The sequence below is a fragment of the Pseudochaenichthys georgianus genome, chromosome 3 (assembly GCF_902827115.2).
Source record: "Pseudochaenichthys georgianus chromosome 3, fPseGeo1.2, whole genome shotgun sequence".
Lineage (NCBI taxonomy): Eukaryota > Metazoa > Chordata > Actinopteri > Perciformes > Channichthyidae > Pseudochaenichthys > Pseudochaenichthys georgianus.
Window position 1 is genome coordinate 45,541,837 of NC_047505.1, and position 24,000 is coordinate 45,565,836.

A 24,000-nucleotide genomic window follows, 5' to 3' on the forward strand; every position below is an offset into this window, starting at 1 on the left:
CTCCCCATGACTTAATATGTTCAACATGTTTTTCAGAATGTTGTGGAGTGTGTCTTACCGATTGGTACATCTGCCGGGCCATGTACGCTCGGAGGAGGGTCTGCACGACGAGAGCAGCAGCCTGCTTCTGCCGGTAGCGTGTCCTCTCCACAACCATCCTGTGGTACTTCTGGATGGTGGTGGCTGCCTGCGTGCGACGCATGAACTTCACGAGGCTGAGGAGACGAGAGATAAACACGTCAACATGTATTTCAACATTTAAACTTAAGGTACTTAAGGATGTTTATTTATACTGTTCATGCTCACTGCTTGTAGCACTTCGGGATTTGAAATCAAATATGAAGTGCTTTATAAATGAAACCCATTATTATTATTACTATTACAGTATTTCAACCTTATTTAACTGCAAAAACGTTTACCCAGCATTGTTTTATAAGGCAAGGCAAGTTTATTTATATAGCAAGGCAATTCAAGTAAGTGCTTTACAACAATGAAGGACATTAAGAGCATTAAGAAACACATTATAAAATGGCATTTAAAAGCAAAGATAATAAAACATGAATAACAAAAAGCACATGAATAAAAGTTACAGTGCAGAGTGAGATACACACATCTGAAATGTTTCGGTCTGATTCAATCATTGCTAACTTTTTTAGCAGAAATAGTTTTCTATGACCTCACTTTCTTTCTACTTTCTTTTTTAACTCATCCTTTAGTTATTTCAAGTGTGTCATGCTTAACGAACACACGATCTGTGCATATGATGGTTCTGTTTGAATGTCTGCAGGGGGCACTCACCGGCGGGCCTGGTATCCTCTGGTGAACCTCTGGACGGTGATGGCGGCGCTGCGTTTGCGCAGATACCTCTTGCGCTCCAGCCAGCAGCGGATGGTTTTCTGGATGCGGATGCAGGCAACACGCAACTTATCTGCCCTCAACTTCTCCAGGTAGGCCACCTGGCCGGCCCTGAAGAAGATCTTGGTCTTACCAAACTGATATTTATCCTGGTCCTGGAGGAACAGAGGTCAGGAGAAAGACAGGGTCAGATTGACTCAATGGGACAGATTTACTGAGGGTTTATTGCCACTGTTTTTGCATAGAAGAGGACTTGAAACATATTCAAGATTTATATGCCTCGGAAAACTACTAATCCAGATGCTTCCTTTATAAGAAACAAGTAAAAGGTAGAAATGCAGACGGTCTGACCTCCACCAGTTTCTCCAGAACATTTCTGCAGGTCAACCTCTTGTCAGATAACACGTCCTTCTGCTTCATCAGCACTCTGTAACGGCTGAAGAACTCCTGGTACGTCCACCTGACACACACACACACACACACACACACACACACACACACACACACACACACACACACACACACACACACACACACACACACACACACACACACACACACACACACACACACACACACACACACACACACACACACACACACACACACACACACACACACACACACACACACACACACACACACACACACACACACACACACACACACACACACACACACACACACACACACACACACACAAAATTGATTTTTCACTGTTTCTTAATGTTTGGCTTTCTGTAGGTAAGAATGCTAACTACCAAATACAATATAAGTTTGCAATACATGCATACAGTACGGTGTAAAGCTGTGAAATGCATTCTGAAATATAAAAGTGACTCTCCCCGACTAATAACACAACTCAATACTTTCTTTCTATTATATTCCAAAAGGTATAGATATAACAATGGTGTCTGCCTCTGTGAAATACACCATATTAAAGAGTCTAAGGGAAACAGTAGAAGTGGATGCATCAGCACCTGGAGGGGAACCCTGCAGCAGAGATCCTGATGGTTTCCAGCACTCCGCAGGCTCTGAGCTGCTGCACCGCACGCTTAGGATCAAACCTGCCAACAACAGACAACCACAGTCAATTACACCACCAAGACCTACACCTGAATATAAACAACAACCGCATATCAACAGAAAAGAGGAAGACTCACGTGAAGGCCAACTTGAAGTCGTTGGGTTTGATGCAGCGGACGTAGTGCGGGGTGGTTGCGTTCAACGTTTCCATCAGCATTGCCAGGGAGTTACGAAACTACAAGAGAGCATCATCATCATCATCATCATCATCATCATCATCATCATCATCATCATCATCATCATCATCATCATCATCATCATCACCAACATCACACTTTTGTATTTTCTAACTAGGCTGTCAAATCATTGAAGCAAATCCATGTGTGTTTTCACTTTAAATAATATAATTAATGTACATACAGTAAGTAGGCATGTGGGTAAAGAGGACATCTAATATATTTGAAATGTGCTCTGATATCTACCAACACGCACTGGAACTGATCTCAATTTGTGCAATTAAAATACTCAAGTCCTTAAGAACAGTACATTCATTCATTTCCACCACTGTATGCACGCATGTAAGAGGACAAACCGATACACTCAAACACTGGAGGAGATATGACTTTCCTCTTTAGTACAGCGTACAGTTGTTTAGTTTTAAACATCCTCCTCGTGGACCCTTTATTTGATGGAATATTAATTATTGTATTCTAAGTGTATTTGTGTCATTGTGTTTTCTACCCAATCATTGGTATTTTCACATTTATCTTTTTTACTATATTCTCAGATATGTTTGTTGTTTTTACATCGTCATTCGTGTTTGTTGATTTGACTAATGACTAATGTGATTTGTGATATTGGGCGATATAAATACATTTCAATTGAACTGAATATGAACCTGGCAGCCGACGGTCTTCTTGTTCTCCTTGCTGCTGCTCTCGCGGCCCTTGACAGGTTTGACGCTGAGGCGGGTCCGTCCTCCGGTGCCTGGGCCCTGGCCCGTGGGACTGATGGCTTTCTCCCCGTCCTGGAACAACTCCACCAGCAGGGGGAACTGGGAACAGCAGCACACACACACAGTCACAACCAGAGACACGGCAGGCGTTATTGATTTACTGAAATAAAGGTTAACCACGCAGCATTCTGCTCTGGATGTAACGTTAGATTAAGCTTCAGTGCAACTACAATGCTTATTTAAGAGCTATGGTTGTAGTACCCAACAGTATCTTCTTGGCAGGCGTATGGATTTCTCTTACCTATTGCTTACGGCCTTACCGAGCACAACGAGAGTTTTCATTTGAGCATTTCATACAAGCCTTTACCTTTTTGACTTGAGTGTTGAGAACCACGACTACTTTTAAATGTCTAAAGTAATCACGTAATCTAGTTTAGTTATCAGGTTTAAGATTGACATGAGTTAAAGGAAAACTTCACCCCAGAAATGATCATATAATTTACTCGCGCTCAGCTATATGGATTTGTGAAGAAACTAGTCTTGACCTTACTATTATAAACACATCTGGATACAAAGTGTCCATGTCACGCAGGTGTCCTACTTGTCTATGCAAGGAGTGCTCAATGTGTGTTAAGCGATGTGTTTGGTTAGATAGGATAAGTACTGCACGAGTTGTATGAGAATTTGTACATTTATATTTTTTAATAGTTATATTGTTGATAAACGCGTCCCCCTTTTTTCAATTTATTCAGAAATGTCTCCGTTTGTGGATTAATTATTTACCAAGGAATGCGAGAAAAAGTTTAAGGTAACACCAGACGCAGCGTTATTGATATAAATGTGGGTGAAGTATCCCTTTAATTCATCTTAGTTCAAGTGAGTAGATTGATGATTTGTTGATTAGCAATTGTTAAACCTATTTACAGTCAAAGAGTTGTTATAATGTTTTTAAAAGCCAATAAAAAAAATCTAAGGGTTATGCTTTCTCATATATCACGATATGCAGTGGCCATATATGAGTGCAAGGCGTTACCTTGCCATGAGATTATGACATAAAAAGTATCATGTATGATGCACACACACATCAGTCATGTTCCATATAACTGTGAGGTTATATGAGGAGGGTGCTGTGTTATGTTCAGGTCCTCCTCCTGCCATGCTGCTTCTCTGGCCAGCGTCATCAAGCGGGATAACAAAGGCTCTACGTACTGCACGCTCTCGGCATCGCTGTGAAAACATAAAAATACCCTCCTTCCTTTGTCTCTATCGGAATCCCCTTTTCTCCTCCCAGAGTGCCTTTGGTGCTCCCCATGCAGCAAACAAATGCACACACACACAACTGGGAAAAAGGAAAAGAAGCTAAAGGAAGAGCTACAGGCAGACCAGCGTTGAAGGAACGCCTCTGTTTACCTTCTGCTGGCAGGGAAGGGTTGTCATGATGAGGACAGAACCAAACATACATGGACAACACATGGAGACACAATGACATTAAAAGAAGAAAAAAAATCAGTATTTCCCCTTTGAAAACTTTAAAACACATCACAATATAAAACTGAAAAGAAGATGGACAACCAGGCAGACTAGTGACGAGGCTGAGATGGATGGGAGGAACATGATACGTGCATGACGCATAAAGCATGTCTGTGGTTGGGAAACGGTCACAAGGTGGAATTGTATCCGTCTGATCGCATTCCTGGATAGCAATGCGTCATGGAAAATCTCTGCATCAGGCAATTCTCCAATGCACTGTATTGATTAGACTTGCAGGGAGACGTCAGCAGGAAGGAGAGTCTACTGAGTGGTCTGCAGGTCCCAGTACGGTGTGAGCAATGCGGGTACAGTGGAGCCATTACACACACGAGTATTTAACTGCGTAGACTTAAAGAAAGTTCCTGTTTTATAGCACCTGGGTTTTTTTCATAGATTTTGGCCATCTCCTTAGATCTGGGACTTAATCCACTGTGGCAAGAAACGAGTAGCAAGACGATTGCAGGATTTTAACAATAGCTCCAATTAGCCTAATTTTAGCCTGGTTTATCTTTACATGAAATATAAAGGGTTAATTTGTTGTCGCAGCGATTAGTTGTTTTAACAAGGCACCTGCTTTTTAATACATGGCCACCACTAAAAGCCTACTGATAAAAGCAAATTACTTCAATATTGAAGTAAAATAATAATTTTCTTTGTACTGTTGATATGTTTCCGGATTAAAAATAAATAAATGAAATGCTTTACAAACAAATGGTTAAAGAAAATCTACATTTGAGTCAAATTGAATTGTTTACAGCATATTCAACCTTCCCCACGGGGAGTACAGATTCATCATAATCACATCACTTGCTGTAGTGATGCACACGCTAGGTTTACTGTGAAATGAAGGATTATAAGCAATATTTTCAGGTGTGTTTACTTTGGGTTTCGATCATTTGGTCAGGGGTGTCAAACTCAATTTCATCTCGGGCCACATCAGCATTATGGTTGCATTCAAAGGGCCAGTTGTAACTTTAAGACTATATAAAAATACATATATAAATGTTTAATATATCTAAAATAATGTATTATATTACATCATTGCTCCTGCATTGGATTATTATGGGATAGGGTAATAACTTCATAATTAACTACGTCTGAAAGCAGAAGTCTAGGGCAAATAATTGCAAGTCTCTTCAGTGAGAATGTCACATTGATTTGAAAGGAAAAGCCAAATTCTGAAGAAAAAAAAGTAACATTTTGAAAGAAAAAGTCAAATTCTAAGGGAAAAGTCAAATGAGAGATGCATTGTGGGACATGTAGTTTATGGGCAACGTGCTTCTGTAAATCGGCATGTAATCGTATAATAAACATTATATTCTTCCAGAGCTCTTGTGGGGCCGCAGAAAATGAAGTCGCGGGCCGGATTTGGCCCCCGGGCCTTGAGTTTGACACCCCTGGGCTAAACTGTTTAAAACCTTTGCTTTGTACCCCTTGTTAGTACAAATTAATCAATACTGAGAGAAATCACAACCAAGAAAACAAAAAAAAAACCCAAATAGCTATAAACCAGAATTTTCCTTTAACTGTCTTTACAGCTGAATGGCTATCAACAGCAGGAGCTTTATAGAGAACTAAGGAACTTCTTTTTTCATCGACGGGTAATCCCAAAAACCCGACAGTTGAGGAAGGGTTTATACAAGGACAGATGAACACATAAAATAGAGTTTACAATTGTTCTCCCTGTTGAGGAGACATTTTACATACAGTATGTGCTCCTCGTGGTATACACAAACCATCAGCTACACACACACACAATCACACACACAACAACAACGGGATACGCTTGGCGGCAGGGAAGTTAAACAAAAGGTAATTAGACTAAATCTCTTTAAGAGCTCATTACCGTTTAATCCCGATTGTTTAAATCTTACTGATTTCCTTGCCAACGTTAGGACTACACACCAATTAGAATGTGTGTGTATGTGTGCACTGTGTGTGTGTGTTAAGTGATGATGTTAGTGTTTAGCGCAAACTGTATTTCAACCCTTACCCAATTCTGCTCTTGTTAGAGTCTATAAGAGAACAGTCGATAGTCACTTTGATGTTGTGTGTGTTGTCCAAAATGCTCGATCTCTGTGTGTGTGTGTGTGTGTGTGTGTGTGTGTGTGTGTGTGTGTGTGTGTGTAATAAAACAGCGATGAGTATTTAAAGGCTTAGGACCCTATTGTGTCTACACATGAACACATACGACTGATGTGCATGGATTTGGAAGTCATACTGCTAATTTGGCTTAATAAGTCTTTCACATTTAGGCAGAGGGGCCTTCTAGTTGTCTTTGTTTACATTAATTTATATATTAATGTTATTTTCTTACTGCATCTTATTGTGTGTGTTCAGCGTGGTCTATGAATTGTATATAAAACCTGAACCTCTATATATATATTTAAATATCCCGGATCGACCAATTGTCATACATTTTGACGTCAGAACTACCTCTACATGGCCAGAGGGGGGCGCTGCTTTCCTGAGGCTGCAGATGGGACTTCTGCTCAATACACATTACAGTGTTTTTGTATTTCCCCCCACACACACCAGGTGCACCAGCTATCCATTAGCTACAGGCCTCTTGGCTTTGATCTCAGTGGACGCGTCATAGCATTCGAGTTGTACAGTGTTCAAAACGCTCTCTGGACGTACATCTGGTTAAGATCTGGCCTTAAATGTAGATGTTAACAGTGATTTTATGAATATATGTAATATAGAAGTGTGCCTTTACTCCTCACCTTACTGGCCTTCAGCACATTGACCTGATCTTGGTTCACCGTGTCCTTGTTCTTCTCCAGGAAAGCGTCACACTGGTACTCCACCTGCTCGGCAACACAAGAGCAGTGTGTGTTATAAAAGCAGAGAGTGGGATTTATCCATGTTGTTCATTTCTGATGAGAAAGGTACTAGCTACTCTCCCTTGCATTTTCTTTTTAGGTGTCATCCAACCCAAAGAAAGAGTCCTAATCTTTAGGGTTCATCTATAAAAAAGGTAAACGTTTCTATCTCTTGGTTTAACAGGTTATGAATCTGACCAGTGACAGTAAGGCCTTCCCATTAGCTCATGTGCAGATATGAACTCTTACTGCACGTGGCTTTAAATACAACATCAACCCTTGCAAATGTCTGGTCAGAAATATCTCCAAGAATCCTATTTTAATGTGGGGGGACTTCACTGGGAAGCCTACGTTAGACTTCCCATGTGAATCACGTAACCTTATAGTGGGGATATAAAAAGTCACACTGAGTCATACACTCTCTAAACGATACGGAACCTATTTTATTACACTGGATTAAACCAGTCAACCACATGTACTCTAAACATTTCATTGCAGTAAAGCTTTTAGTGTGAATACAATGACAACAATAACAACAAGTCATCTGTCCTCGAGCAATGCTCAAAATAACCCCAGCACTGCAGCAGCCACTGCAGCCGATCTGTTTTCTGCTGAGCTTTCCTTCAGTAGCTCAACCACAGTTAACACCATGAGGTCCGGTCAGTGCAGCCCACCTTGTCAGCAAAATGTTCAATGATGAAGGCACGGTTGGACATGCGTGGCTTCTCAAAGAGGGAGCAGGTCTTCAGGTGTGTGTTGTAAAGTTTCTGAGCCCAAGAATCATCTGTGCCTTTGGGCATCTGGTGGAGAAAGGGAGAAGACACAGTGGAAACAAACGCTAAGAAAATATGTATAAGCTTATAAATACAGAAATACTATGAACATTTAAACATATCTAAAGCATTGTAATTACATTATAAATCATCCCACAAGAGTGTATTTTTCTGATTCTTTTTTCACCAACAAGACAAAGCAGTTGTCCATTCTGTGTTTGCATTACCTTGCAAATATGTTAGCAATGTGGACCACCTCAAATGTCAACAGCTTGTAAAACGACCTTGCAGTCACTGAGAGCCACAGAGAGATTCGTCAGCATTGTGTGTACACCTGCTCCGCTGTGAAAGTGTGTCGATGGTGCAGATGTAAGCACTGCCTTAACTCTACGCTGGTTTCCATCTGAATATTAACTAAAAAAATCTAAATTTGATCTCGACATTTCATATACATTCAACCAAAGCTCTGCCCAACATTAGCTTAAGTTGTGTCTGGGGCTTTTCTCAACTTTAAGGGGCCCAATTATGCTCATTTTCAGGTTTCTTAAATTGTATTTTGTGCCTCTTCTGTGACATGTTCACATGCTTGATTGTTCATAAAGTGCTTTATATTACTCGTACTGTCTGGGCTGCAGCACCTATGGAGGGAGCTTTGGGATTTTAGCCATTTAAATGCACAAAATCAAATGACTATGTATACAAATGTGAGTTTCCCAACAAGCAATCATGCAAAAGCATCACTTTAAAATGTGCATCTACCAGAGATGTGCTGAATATTTTTATTGGAAATTAGTCATTCAGCATAATGAGTTCCGTACTTTTCGGACCGCGACTTTTTTCCCCATTTTTTTTGTACAGCTAACGGCCACTAGGGAACCTCCTAAATCTATGGATTTTACAGGTAAAATTAACCACCTTAACACTATGGGCTCTATGACCGGTCCGCGCCCGCCACCTCTAAGCGGCGGCCTCCAGCAGGAAAAGCTGGAGGCCGGAAAAGAGTGAGACAGGTAGCGCGCCAAAGTAAAAGTGGAACCGAGAGACAGAACGAGAGCAAGACAGACGGACAATTTAGCTGCTGCGGCTTATATGCAGGTGCGCTTTATAGTCCGAAAGTACGGTATTACAAATTACTAATGATAAATCAACAAGAAAAAGACTCCGCTGACTGTGGCATGAACAACAAATTAGTCAACTTATTAGTCTACTAGTGGGAGTCAGCCATTACAACACAATGAAAACATCCCATCTAACTGTGAATTGACTACGACTGAAAAAGCGTGTTTAGTTTCATTTTGTTTGCCATAAAGTTGTCAATGTTTCATACTGGGTTTCAGAGTCGGGTGAACTCTGTTCAGGTTGAGTGTGGTGGGAGGCACTGGAAGTTCGAGAGTCACAAAATGTAAAGCAGAACGTGGTAGAAGTTCAACCACCACCCACAATGCTCTGCTCAATATGCAGCTCGGACTCACTTGAATTCTCCTGCTTTTTTATATTGATGAGAACGTTTTATTCCCACCAGCAGTTTTCATAGGTGAGCAAGACTTATGTAAATGTGTATATTTGTCTTTGTGTGCCAATGCAGACTCTTGTTGAAAGACAGACTAACGATTAGAAGACTTACAGTAGGACCAAGCCATTTACTCTTTATATTTCTGTCTTGCAAACAAACCAAACAGGATAAAATGCATTTTTTAGGACAAACCTTTTAAGGAGATATAATGATTTTCTATGGTGATATAGGAATAACACATTGCTCTGTCTGTCATGTGCTGGAAACAAATCTCTCTGCATCTAAAGTGTGTTTCCATCAAAGCATCAAAGTAATATCAGTCATGGGCAGACGAAAATAATCTTACTCTCCCTGCCCCTAAATCAAAACATTAAAAACGATTGCCTTGTGGTTGTATTATTCCGCCAAGAAGCAAAGTTGCAGTTTATATCTATGGCTATCTGAGATGAATTTGTCATATTATGTTATGGCCAAAAAAGTGTTTTGTGTCCTTAACCACCAATTCAGTTCTTCCTTGAGTTCAACTGGACATTTGTTAACTTTTTGAGGAATTCAAAATCGCTTTTTGCCCTGTATATATCCAATGGTAACTGTAACTCAATTAAATGTTACATTTAAAAAAGCTTGACCCTAACAAACAGTGTGTTAATTGTTCTCTTGAACCCCCTTATTGAATCATTCTTACTGCTCTTACTTGTTTCCCCACATATGATGTAGGGCTGTCCCGAATACTATTTTTCAGGCTCCGGATATTCGGTAGTAATCAGCAGCGAATATTCGAATATTCGTTCCGCGCGGGGGGGTGCGTAGTAATCAGCAGTGAACCGTTTCAACACGTGTATTTCGGTGTATTCACGGCATTCATTTTGTTATTCTACAGTATCGTTGTTTTATAGTTATTTGTTAATGTAACCCAATTTGTGTTCTTTGAAATTGAAAAGGATATTGCATTGTGTGTGTTACTTTCGTTGCAGTTGTATATGTCTTAAGTGTAATTTGGCTTGGCTTTCTATTTTGTATGGACATGCTTTTATTTTGAAGGAGAGTTAGCGCTGCTGACAGGAAGTTGTTGTTGCTATGGAAACAACGAGACAGAGATTAATGGAGAAAAAGTAATATGGAGTGTTAGCACCCCCCGAAGAGGCACAAGCTCTTACGTTGATATTGGAGATTTCAATGAATATCCGAATAACGAAATTGACTCCAATAGTACTCCAACTAACGAATATTCGGATACTCGGGTACAGCCCTAATATGATGTACTGGCTCAGATAAAGTAGTACCTTGCACTCCTCGTCCAGCAGGTCCAGGATGCCCATCTTAGCTTCTATGAGGTTGATGCAGGGCTGATTATCGTAGAAGTCGATCAGAGTCCAGGGGATCTGCTCCCTCATGTACTCCTCCTGCTCCAGCTTGAACACATGCTGCACACACACACACACACACACACACACACACACACACACACACACACACACACAACACACACACACACACACACACACACACACACACACACACACACACACACACACACACACACACACACACACACACACACACACACACACACACACAGAGGGGATTCAACTGTGTACTTGCATCAAACAATAACAACTAAAAAGGGTAAATATCGTGTGCTGCCCACCATGTTGAACTGCTGCTGGAGTTTCTCATTAGCGTAGTTGATACAGAACTGCTCAAAGCTGTTGATCTCAAACGTCTCAAACCTTGAGTGGAAGAACATACAAAAGAGACAATCCTGCTCAGTCAAATGAGCAAATAAAAAACTGGGCATGTCGTTTCCCTTGCCTTTGTTTACGGTACTTTCAAGTTAGGAAAAGTCAGGGAAACTAACTTCCCTACTGCATTTAGCCATGGTGGACACTGTGATGTGTATTAACACATTACAGAAGACGAGTAACCAGTAATCAGTAATCAGATTGGCTGGATATTGCACGCAGACAGACGTACCCGTAGATGTCCAGGACTCCGATGAAGGAGTGCTGTTTGATGTTGGTGATCAGCGCTTTGTTAACATGCTCCACAATCCAGTTGAAGAGTTTGGCGTAGATGTGTTTGGCGAGCGCGTCACGGGCGTTGGTTGCCATCAGGCGGGGGACGGTCTTTACATACGTCTCCGTGGCCGTCTTCAGCTTCCTGTGGCACAGCCACTGAGACATGTCCTCGTAGGTCACGCCCACCAACTCGCAAAACGCTGAGAGGTGGCGATTGTTGGGCTAAAGAGGAAAGGAGGAGATTCAAATCATCACTGGGAGACAACATGAAAGGAGAAAAGGATCTGGTACAAAGACTGATATTAGTCGAGTCAAGACTATTCACTGAAAAGCATAATACAGGGTATCCTAAAACTATAGATATACACATTTAAATATCTGTAATTGTACTTATTACTTATTCTACTTGTCCCATTTAGAAGTGTTCCAGTTTTCCAGTTCTGGCATATAAATGTTATCCTCACTGGAACGATGCTGCTGTCTGAGTCTCGGTCCTTTATTTCCACGTTTCCTAGATGAAGAATAGCGGCCAAAACCTGGAACAGCCCCATCTGATAGGACTCATTAATACCTGCAAGGGAACACACACACACACACACACACACACACACACACACACACACACACACACACACACACACACACACACACACACACACACACACACACACACACACACACACACACACACACACACACACACACACACACACACACAGGTTATTATCTCATCGCCTACATCCAACAACACTCCATGAAGCCAATCGTTCTCTCTCTCCTCTTATCATCTCTTTTGCAATCTGAATTTGTATTTTTATGTTTTACCTCAATGCCTTTCTCCTAAACCATGCATACAGATACCCGTACAGATGTCTGAACAGTCAATTGAGGTTTACTAGATCGATTTTGCCACTTAAAAATAAGCCTCGATTCACCACGATCAAGCCCATGTCCTCTCTACTTTCCACCTCTCAAGGAACCTGCTGCTGCACACGTTACTGATGTGGGAAATCCCAACTTAATGCCATCTACCACGCCCTCCTCTACTCATCAGACCATTTGCAAAATCATGCAACTGAGCCCCTGTGGTAAGACTGTAGGAGTTACTTTCACTCTTTGCATTTATTTAGCCATTTCAACCCCCACTTAACAAAGCCCATCCTTAACCTTCGTTCACATCTATAATCTTTCTGGAAGAATATGCTACTTGTGGTATGCTATGCTACTTCTCACTGCTCTACTCTGTATTCACTCTTGTGTGATGGTGTGCATGTCAGTTACCGAGCAAAGTGAAGGCATTGCGAGTGGAGCAGAGTTCCTTGGTGTCGTCCACGCCTTCGATAACGGGGCTGCGGCCCTGCTTGGTGTACTGGAACTCCATTGCATTGCCTGAGTGGAGAGGGAGGGAATACATAAGAACATGTGCAGTTTGTGCAACGTGGGTACATCACAGCATGTTCCCTCATCACGCAGATCTGGATTGGAAAATGATCAAACACACGATTTAATCAAACAGGTTAATTTATTTAATATTAAACCTGATAGACACTGAGCAAAGTGCTTTTGTTCTGGGTAAACTAGAAGGGAATAACTCACACCAGAGTGATTTTGGTGAGTGCCAAATCCGGCAGTTATAACATTAGCTCTGCGAGATTTAGAAAGCCCCCCGATAAGATAACATGTTGTTTCTTACTAACTAGGGGGCGCTGTCTGTTAAAACCATTCACAGTGACATCAGTGCAACGTTTCACAGACGGTTCAGGATTTCTTTGGGGGAAAAAAGCTGAATCAAGAGCTCTTCTGTGTAAGAGAGATGTTAGCTCAACTTTCCAACAATCAGTTCATTTATACACACTGAAGCATGGCCTGTTGCCTGGCAACGAAAGGCAATGACACGACTGTGACAACCACTCCATTAACTGAGCCAGGAAGTCAGCAGGAGAGGAAAAGACAGCAGCTGTGTGTGTGTGTGTGTGTGTGTGTGTGTGTGTGTGTGTGTGTGTGTGTGTGTGTGTGTGGGTGGGTGTGTGTGTGTCAGTGAGAGAATGCCAACTGAGTGGCTTTAAGTGACAGTGCCAGCAGGTGTGTGCGCGTGTGTGTGTGTGTGTGTGTGTGTGTGTGTGTGTGTGTGTGTGTGTGTGTGTGTGTGTGTGTGTGTGTGTGTGTTGACTAGGATGAGCAGGTGCAGGTCCACAGTGTGAGCGCTCTGTATGAGAGCCTGTTCTACTTCAGAGTCAATGAGTATCATCCGTCTAAAAGTGATATCAAATCTGATATCTGGCGGACGCTACACTGCGGTTAATGAAGAGTTTAATGTGGAAGGGAGAAATGTTTTTTTATCGATTCTATTCTGAGCCGGCAGTTAGAAGCGGTTTCTCATTTACTGCACATTAAATTGTAATTATTTTTTAGGCTGAGACAATAACGGGTGTTTAGTGCTTCCTGTTGTCCCTGCTGTGGAGAGCCTCTGCGAATAGACACAATCAGTTCACTGCTTCTGAACAGCCAATGTAAGAGCTGCAGGGCAGATGATACACAGTATGTTTCCAGCCCACTTTAACATGCATATGGTATGACTGTCAACTGTGCAGCTCTGAGTGTGTGTGTAGATACTTACTGAGCTTTAGTTTCTCATATTCAGGCAGATGGGAGGATGCACAGAGCTGATAAAAGACATGGTAATTCCTTTCCTCGTCCGCCTGGAAGAAAGCATGAAGATAACGTGAGGGAAATGGTACATGTAGTGTAGCATGCTCAGTGAATTCAAATATATCTATCGCATGGATTTTGAATATTGATCTGCACATTATTTTAACCAGAATACATGCAGGGAATCATGTGTGTGTCTGAGAAAATGTATTATTCTTATGTGCAGTACAATTATACAGTTGAACATCTGGAAGCCTCACTGGAGCAGTTGGGTGATTTAGTGCCCTGCTAAGGGCATATCAACAGATATAACCGTTCAGTGGGATTTATTAAACAGGTTTCTTTTCTCATGTGTGCGTTTATACCCGTACCCGTGATGAAGTTCGACTGATATATCAAACACTGGCAAATATATGCATAACAATTAATGTTTAGGATTGTCAGTAGTGTGCTGTAAACAAACCTGTCACCTGCGTCCTATATTGGTGCTACTACACCCATACTGTACATAGAATATCAACATACACACACCTATAAGTGGGCGGTCGGTTACTGGAGCCAAGCATGTGAGAAATGTGAGGAGGAAGCGATAACGGCGTCTTGCCAACATCCTCATTCCCCAACATTGTGTTGTGTGTGTGTGTGTGTGTGGTGTGTGGTGTGTGTGTGGTGTGTGTGTGTGTCGACACTGACATAGTGGCTCCACCAGTAACTCGGTGAAGACACAATAAAGTTATACAAGAGAAAAAAGCTTGTAAACTTGATCTAACTTGGATACAAACCACCTAATTGTCTGAGACTTTGGGGGGGGAGCTGTAGAGAGAAAATGATATCTAAAGATGGATTTAGATAAGAATTCAATCTAGAGGAAGAATGTCTTTGACATTTTAGGGAGGTGTCATGCTGTAACCACAGTGACGGACGGATTGTCTCCGTTTGCTCTACCTCTTCCTCCTGCCTGTCTTTGTAGAGAACAAATGTTTTACTGCATACTTCTTCTGCTCTAAAGGACACCAGGGCAGGACTGACAGATAGTGTTGGTTCATACTCAGAAACATAGTGCCTCAGAGTGTGTGTGTGTGTGTGTGTGTGTGTGTGTGTGTGTGTGTGTGTGTGTGTGTGTGTGTGTGTGTGTGTTCTTGACTGCAGGCCTTCATAATTTTGAAGATGTCAAGCATAGAAAGAGTCCTTTCATTGCCAACATTCACTTCCTGCATAAAATGGCAATTATGTTTTTACATTTTTAAAATGTCGGTATAATTTAGCATTTTTGACCGGGGTCAGCATAATTGTTAAATGATGGGCAACATAAGCCACGGTGTGTGTGTAGGGTTGTTCACACAGAGGTTCAACACATCACACCCCCCACCAGTTAGTCAGAATGGATGCCATTTGAAAGAGAGTCGAAATGTCAGATTTTTTAAAGTTATTACTTTTGGGTAGCTTTTCCTTCGTTTGATGTTGATAGTAAAGTCAGAGAGACATTGCTATGTAGAGATAATAATAGGAGGCTAAAATAAAAACTAGGTGTGTTGCAATCATATACTGTCTTAGCTACGAGGTCACTGTGTGCAGTGTGCACCAATAAAGGGTTACTTTTAAGTGAGAGGTCGGATATTTCTGAATTGTGAGACACCTCATGGATGCTTTTCAAAGAAACAGGGTTATGTACGTTTATTTTCCCGCATGGTGCCTGCTTGTTGTCCAGCTAATAGAGAACCATACCTCACCATATGACACGAGGCAAACAGCTTGCAGTGAACTCATGCATGTGTGCATATGGTGTGAGCAGCACGTAAAACAAATCATGTGTGAGCCACTGGAAGCCAAACAACCACTGACTGCTGCTTAACAGTGCTGTAGGTGTGTGATATTTCACATTCAAGAGACGATTAGTATTTTGAACGTGACGTTTCAATTTAAGGGTCGAGTGCCAAACAACCCTACCAATAATATGCATAATACTCATTACATTTGACTATAGTGTAATTGTTTTTATTGTAATGTTTGAAGCAGTTGTTTGTATACACATTAATAAGATTCCAAATGCAGCAATGGTTCAAACTAGGCAGAACACTATAACTCACAGGTTCTGGATACAGTACATTGTAATGCCTGCATACACACCCCTGAATGCGTTTCATAACGGCTATAGTGCATTGTGTAAATACATTAGTGCTGACAGGCTTTGAGGAATGATTTAGCAAACACCTTAAATGTCAAGGAATCCTAATGTTGTTATTTTTATTTATGCTGTTACTTACATTGTTTACTTTCTATCATTGTGTGAATTCCTACCTGAACTTGAAACCTGAATGTACCTACAGGGATTAATAAAGGTTAATCTAATCTTATCCTATGTTAAACAAGCTAGTAGAGTATTCATGACACATGCAATAAGAAATCACAGATCATACTTTTAGAAAATTCTCTTTGGACTGAAATCATGCAGAAAGCCAGAGTGTAAGGTCAGCTGAAGTACTGAGTGTTCATGAATTAAATGTTCAGAAACATGCTCAACGACCTCCAGCCGGGACGACATGTGCCATCGGGAACGTGGTGGTGATTAATGGACACGGCAATGCCCCCCTGACTTATGACCGGCACAAAAGTGGTAACGGCATAAAAGAAAGATTAAAAAGTGATAGTAGAAGTGTAGAGAAATGTAGATTAGTAAATGGTAACCGTGTCTGTGGATCAGATGGGCTTAGCCAGGGGTAATCGACTGTGATGAGTGAAGCAATGAGTGCAAGTCAATGAGATGTCCACTTAAACAATACAAACAAAACACCTCATGTGTCCGTCGATGCAAACTCGAGTGCATGTGTGCGCTCACCTGAAACACCACTCGTGATTTCTCCAGCAGATATGTTCTCATGTTGGCGCCGATGATACGGAAGCGGGTGTCGAAGCCGATCTCAATGTATTTCCCAAAGCGACTGCTGTTGTCGTTTCGGGTGGTCTTTGCTTTCCAATGGCCTGAGAGACGGAAGAAATAAAAAAGCAAACAATTATTATTGAGAATATAGAGAAGTAGTTTGCAATATTCCCTTTGTCGAGTTTTACTGTGGTTTGGTATTATGGAGAAGAACATAAGTACAAGTAAGGAAACAAGTAACTATATTCAAATGTTTTAGGCGCTTTTATGTCTCGCTCTTTCCCAGGAGTTTGATCTTATTAGCTTAGCTTAGCATAAAGACACAGCGATAAACGGCTTATTTTACCTCTCAGGTCTAGTGCAAGTGAAATGTTTGTGGCTGCAGGAGTCAATACTCTACGAGCTGTTTTAAGAAATATTATGTATAAATGTATTTGCCGGCTTAATGACTGATAATGAAATCCTCTTGGCCTTATCGAACATAAGGTTTAGTACTACACGCTACCAATCGCAGCTGTGGAGACATTGGTAGGCCTATAGTTGTCTCTTTGTAGGACACTGATTTAAATTATTCTTAAACTATGAATTCTTTTTATGCTATGTATGTAATTTATTATATGTAATGTCTTGTCTTTTATCTGGACCCTGAGTCTGTAATAAAGTTTTCATTCATTCATTCATAAGCACTATTAAAATTGGCAAAAATGTCCCAATTTGGGATCAATAAAGTACCTCATCTCTTATTGCCTTATCTCAACCATGAACATTATTCACAAAAATGCTAGCAAGGAGTCGGAGCTTAGGGGTGATTTATATTAGGAAACATATAGTGGCCAAAGAAAAGCAGAGTGAAATCTAAATAATGACTTTCTGTTAAGTTGCAGTATCATATTGCTTGTTATTTTTTTACCATTGTGATACTTTTAGTAGTTCTTCTATTTGTGTTACAAGCGGTGAAAGGGTGTGGTCTCTCCTTAAGCTTAGTAATTGTGTACTTTTCTGGATATCTTAAGAAAAAGAAAAAGGGGCTTAAGAATTTAAAGTCCTTTTCAGACTCGGGGCTCTTTTTAAAAAGGCTAAGATGCTTTGTGAAAAAACTTTTATCTGTATGAGTATCTAGTATTCGTATCAGGAGAAATACTTAGAAAACCTCATAACATTTTTCTCAGAATTTCCTTTCAGGGAGCAACTCTCATTACTAGGAAGCTTTATGAATAAAGCCCCCGAGCCTTACACTAGCACGTCAGAACTTCTCCTACTGTCCTGAGATACGATCAGAGACATGTGTGGTTGATCCCCACTCAGCAAACATCTTTTAAAGGACTTCTGTTGTTCTACTATCCATCAGCAAATCACACCGGAAGTCAGCAGCATTAGTTCAAGATACGGAATTGATCAATGATCCTACTAGGAATATTTGGTAGACGGGCGAGGCTACACACGCACACGCACACACACGCACACGCACACACACACACCAACTATTTGAGCAGACGGCTTGAACAGAGTTAAATGGTGTGTGAGCACAGAGGGTTCTTGCTGAGTTAAGGCTGAACACACACTCTTTCACTGCAGACAAGGAGTCTTTCAGCAGAGCAGGTATCCACTCTGCCTGCATCAGCCAAACACTATACACACACATTCTCTCTCACACACACACTCACGCAGGTTTTCGTAATACTAAAAAAGGCTGACGCAACCATCTACTCTGCTTCAGGCTGGGGGGGGCTGAAGTGACAGCAATATGATGAAGAAAGCTCTCTTTTCATTCTGCCTGTGTACGATTGGCTGGGAGGACGAGAGGGATGTTAGTGAAGAGGTCGGTAAAGACGGAGAGGGGTGGCCGGTTGGGAGGAGGGAGGGAGGGCGGTGGCATATGTGCACAGGGGAGCTCAACAAACGCTCCTGTGCTTATGACTCTACAGGACACACACACACACAACACACACACACACACCACACACACACACACACCACACACACACACACACACACACACAACACACACACACACACCACACACAGCACACACACACACACACACAGCACACACACACACACAACACACACACACACACACACACACACACCACATCACACACACACACACACACACACACACACACAGCACATCACACACACACACACACACCAGCACACACACACACACAAATCATCTCCATTCCATAAACTTTATTAAATTTTTATTACTTTAAATTCCATATGATTATATATCAAGAGTGTGATTTCATTACATTCATACCATATCATCTCCAAATCAACTTATCTTTTGACTACAGTATACTTTGAACAATTTGGGCAAAGGAAAAGACAAACTGCGAGGAAAAATGATGCAAGACTTTAAAGACAAACTCACAGCTATGTAACTGAGCTTTCACACATTTTATTTAAGGGTTTTGAGCTGCAATTTTAATTACACAGTCGCATCAAATGAATTTCTCAGTAAGTTTAATAAAATAGTCTTTGAATTGGATTTTGATTAGCTGTCATTGTTTCTATGGTTCATAAAATTGATCGTGAGGATATTGTTTGCCAGTGTCAATGCCACTATAATGGTGGGGTGGATTCAGCCATCCACCTTAAACAATTTATAAACAATGTATTTAAAATCATCATTATATCGTTATTGTTCTTGCCGTGGAGGGCCTTTAGTTTACACACCAACTCTCCATCATTTTCTATTTTAACACTGGTTCTGGTTTCTTTGAGTGTCAGTAACTGTTATTTTGTATATATTGATTGTTATGTTTTTATTTAGGTCTTATTGTGTGTACATGTAAAAATGTGTCTTTGTCTGTGTGTGTATATATAAATACTAGGGCTGTCAGTCGATTAAAATATTTAATCGCGATTAATCGCATGATTGTCCATAGTTAATCGCGATTAATCGCAAATTAATCGCACATTTTTTATCTGTTCTAAATGTACCTTAGAGGAATATTTTTCAAGTTTTTAATACTCTTATCAACATATGAGTGGACAAATATGCTTTATGCTACAAATGGGGTGTGTGTGTGTGTGTGTGTGTGTGTGTGTGTGTGTGTGTGTGTGTGTGTGTGTGTGTGTGTGTGTGTGTGTGTGTGTGTGTGTGATCGTTGGAGCTATGTGCAACTCAAGGCATATGCTCGAACGGGAGCTGCCTGGACGCTGCAATCATGTTGCTGCACTCATGAGTGTGCTGACTTCTCGTACAATGTCCCGCTGTCTGCTGCCTGTATAAAGTCAAGTGCTCGGTGCAGTTGTGTGGATGGAGCGCTCCTCTGTTCATTTAAACAGCTCCTTATATCCGTTAGCGCAGCTAGCTAGCACCAGATGCTAACAACAACAATAGCCGCGTTCACACTGCGGTACGGTAATGCACGTAAGGTCTCTCTCTCGCTCGGGCCAAACACATACACACACCCTCCCGGTCCTCCCGATAGCCAGTCGGTGCCTGCCGGTGAGCGTGGAAGTGTGGTCTGCCACAAGCGAGCGGCAGGAGCGGGGCTGTCAGCAGCATCAGCTTGTAGATGGTATTTTAAACTCGATGCGCTCTGAAACTACGGGGCGGCCGAGTAAAATACATACACATGCGTTAATCGCGTTAAAATAATTAGTGGCGTTAATTTTTTTTTGCGTTAACGCGTTAACTTGACAGCCCTAATAAATACATATTTGCAACCATATTTGTATATACATTTGTTTTTATATTCGGGATTGTGGGAAACGGTATTTCGATCTCAGTCTGCACACACAAACTGGAAGATTGACAATAAAGTTACATTTACTTTGATTTGATTAGGGAAACAGCTTCTCTTTTAAAATCAAACTAAAATAATAATCTTAATCCAGGGTCTTTCTCCACAGAGAGTTTCCGGCAGTCCTCACCTCCATGATGGGGTTGGAGGCCAACACCTTCTGCTCCACGTTGGCCTCGCTGGTGGTGCCGCTGACCGTAGCAAAGTATCTCATTGCGTATTTGGCCGATACCGTTTTTCCAGCCCCGGACTCCCCGCTCACAATTATCGACTGGTTCCTCTCGTCCCTAAAAAAACAAAATAAGGATTTATCACATGTGGAACATTGGAGAACTGTCTGCTCTGCCTGGCATAAAGGTGCTTTTAAGCGCTTCATAACCTAATGACTTTAAATATAGGGTGAAAGGGTTAAGGGCTTTATATATACAGTCTATGGTTAAGGGTGATGATTGTAATGTGTACCGAGTGTGACACAAATAATAACATAGTTAGGACTCGGGCAGATAGAAAGTGTCAGATGCCATCATCAACAATCATCACCTGCAGGCAGACCAGGTGTGAAAACAGCTTATTAACCCTTTGTGTTCCTTTGCAAGCTCTAATATATCTGCACTTTCACCTACTTATTTAAAGAAGCAGTGTGCCAGCTTTCTCTGAAATAAGTCCGAGCTGCTGGTCCGAAGGCTGATTCCATTACTATCTTTTTCTTCTTTGGCATTTTCCTACCTTTGGCTCTTATTTCAGCCCTGGGTATTTGCTTGAATTTCTTCTCTCAGTCCTTCTTTATTATGTTTGTCTCATAGTTACAAACATGCAAGGAAGGGACGGTTGCTGTTGTGGGCATGTGATGCTTATTTGAGACTTTTGATCTCAAACCATGCAAAGAAACTTGACTAGTGTTTCACAATCACTTAAGCAGAGTGTTACCCATCAGTGTCAGCTGATTTGATTTAAGTTATTATGTAAAGAAAATATGACTTATTGCATACTTGTATGTTATTTTCAAATATTCCGTTTTGTAATTAAAAGGTGCTTCTTTATTACCAAGGTGCTAGGGAATTTACACCGGCTCCGTGTAGGTATTCATACCTTCTTAGTAAGTATTAACAAACGTATTGTAACACATAGCACTGATTTTTCTGATTCATTGTGTGAGCCTGTAGATCAGCGGATGGCTCCGTCATATTCTCAGATTCCGGATGGTGACCAGGCATTTGCTTTTTAAGCCTCCAGACTCTGGAACAATCTGCCTGTTGATATTTAACAGGCTACACTGTAACATCTTATATTATGAATATAATTAATTGTGAAGCCCTACATTTTATGTTAGGCATGGAGTTGTAAAACTGTTTTCCAACAGTGCTACGTTTTAATGGACAAACTGAGAGGGTGACTGCCAGCTTCAACTTAAACTGAAGAGAGAAAGTAGGGAGAACTTAGGTATATAGTCCTGATAAATACAAGCATATACATACAGTATGTGACAAACTCCTAGAGGGTGGCTAGAGAGATATACTGGTTGGTTCCTGCTGTAAAAAACAGCATTAAAAACAGTATGTGTGCGTGATTAAAAAAAAAGCAAGACATGGAGAAAGTCGGTGAGACCACCATGGGTCTATTTCTGGATCAGCTTTGACCTAAAAACCCAGAAGAGAGAGGGAGGAGACTAGAACCAAGGCTACTCAGGTAACACACACACACCTGGCCATCTGTTTGTAAGCCTCTTCTGCCACAGCGAAGATGTGAGGGTCCATATCGCCCGTGTTCTGGCCGCTGTAGGCGTTGATGATGTCGGATCCATAGATTTGCAGCGTCTCATACGGGTTGATGGCCACCAGAATGATTCCTGCAGCACAGAGGGAAAGTGTGAGCTCACCTGCAGCTGAACTGGGGCCGCATTCATCAGGAGACACACTGAGATGCTGCTTTCAGTCTGAGAGGGTAGGAAATATAGTTAAATACAGAATTCTATGTATAATTTTGCACTAATGTACATTCTCAAAAATTGAAGTGACTATGTTGTATATATTAATTGTTGTGTTTTTATTTAGGTCTTAATGTTTGCACATGTAAAAATGTCTTTGATTATGTATATATATGTGTATATATATATATATATACAAATACATATATATATATATATACATATTTGCACACATTTTTAAATACATTTGTTTTATATTCGGGATTGTGGGAAACGGTATTTCGATCTCTCTGTCTGTACCATAGGCTGTATAAAGATATTAAGCCTTGAAGTTATGCATATATTAGGGCGTGGTCACATTGAGTGACTGCTGCTGCTAGCTTCTTGTCTCTCTGCTAGCTGCTCCGTGAAGCTAGCTACGGGGTCAGTTCATCCAGGGAACACAACTTGAAGCCGGCCGTGGTTGTTTGTTCTTCATGCTTATATATCGGACTATTGTGACTCGCTCTGTGGTTAAAACAGACGGTGCATGAATGCGGTAAGTGAAATTCGAGTACTTTATTTATGTGTTAATGATTTTAATCAGCTACGTAATGAATGTTAAGGCTTGGGTTAGCATGTAAGCGAGTAGTAGCTACATCGGTACTAACGATGCTAATAGTAGCCTCCAAGTTAAAATCATAGACTGTATATATAAAGGTTAAAACGAAATAGATAAGTGTTAAGTGGGATAATACTGTAGAACAAACGGCTTCTGTTTGAGGTTGATAAAATAAGGTCATCCTTGTAACAGAGAGATATTTTATTATGTAGGTAGGAATTGTATGCATCGCTAAAGGTTAATTTAAATTGGCTATGCTCAAGTATGTAGACAAGCTAATGTCGTGTATGTGAAATCAACCTCACAATAAGATGTGTACAATTATTAATGTCATATTTCAAGATGATTAATTAGATTATTACAATATGGTTGGTTGAGCTGGAGTTCATTATTGAGCTTACACGTTAACGTCACAGTCATCTGAAGAACGAACCCAAACCTTGTTTTTATTAATTGCATTACCAAATGGGTATCAAATAAACAGTAAGCATTGGTAACAGAACTTCCAAAGTTACAGTAAAATAAAAAGGACCCTGACTCGGACAATACACAATCCAACATGTTCAACAGAAGAGAATCAGTTATATTGTTTGTACACATGGTACTTTACATATATATCTGTTTGTTTAAGCTGTCCAGGTGATGCAGACAGGCTGGACCAGAGAGTGAGAGACATAACTGGACTCCTCACAGCA

General features: G+C 41.0%; 1 protein-coding gene across 1 annotated transcript in view; it reads right to left on the reverse strand.

Annotated features, from left to right (window-relative positions):
- The window catches only part of myo5aa (myosin VAa), a 70,611-nt gene that overhangs the window by 17,250 nt on the left and 29,361 nt on the right, over positions 1-24,000 (reverse strand). Inside the window, exons 4-21 of the mRNA XM_071202717.1 lie at positions 22,482-22,626; positions 20,911-21,067; positions 18,282-18,285; positions 16,981-17,123; positions 14,113-14,194; positions 12,777-12,884; positions 11,960-12,066; positions 11,452-11,717; positions 11,126-11,207; positions 10,761-10,901; positions 7,866-7,991; positions 7,093-7,176; positions 2,780-2,935; positions 2,019-2,116; positions 1,836-1,922; positions 1,207-1,315; positions 799-1,010; positions 59-215 (exon numbers count right to left, since the gene is read on the reverse strand). Of these exons, the coding sequence (XP_071058818.1) occupies positions 59-215; positions 799-1,010; positions 1,207-1,315; positions 1,836-1,922; positions 2,019-2,116; positions 2,780-2,935; positions 7,093-7,176; positions 7,866-7,991; positions 10,761-10,901; positions 11,126-11,207; positions 11,452-11,717; positions 11,960-12,066; positions 12,777-12,884; positions 14,113-14,194; positions 16,981-17,123; positions 18,282-18,285; positions 20,911-21,067; positions 22,482-22,626 (2,264 nt within the window). The remainder of the gene's footprint in view (positions 1-58; positions 216-798; positions 1,011-1,206; positions 1,316-1,835; positions 1,923-2,018; positions 2,117-2,779; positions 2,936-7,092; positions 7,177-7,865; positions 7,992-10,760; positions 10,902-11,125; positions 11,208-11,451; positions 11,718-11,959; positions 12,067-12,776; positions 12,885-14,112; positions 14,195-16,980; positions 17,124-18,281; positions 18,286-20,910; positions 21,068-22,481; positions 22,627-24,000) is intronic.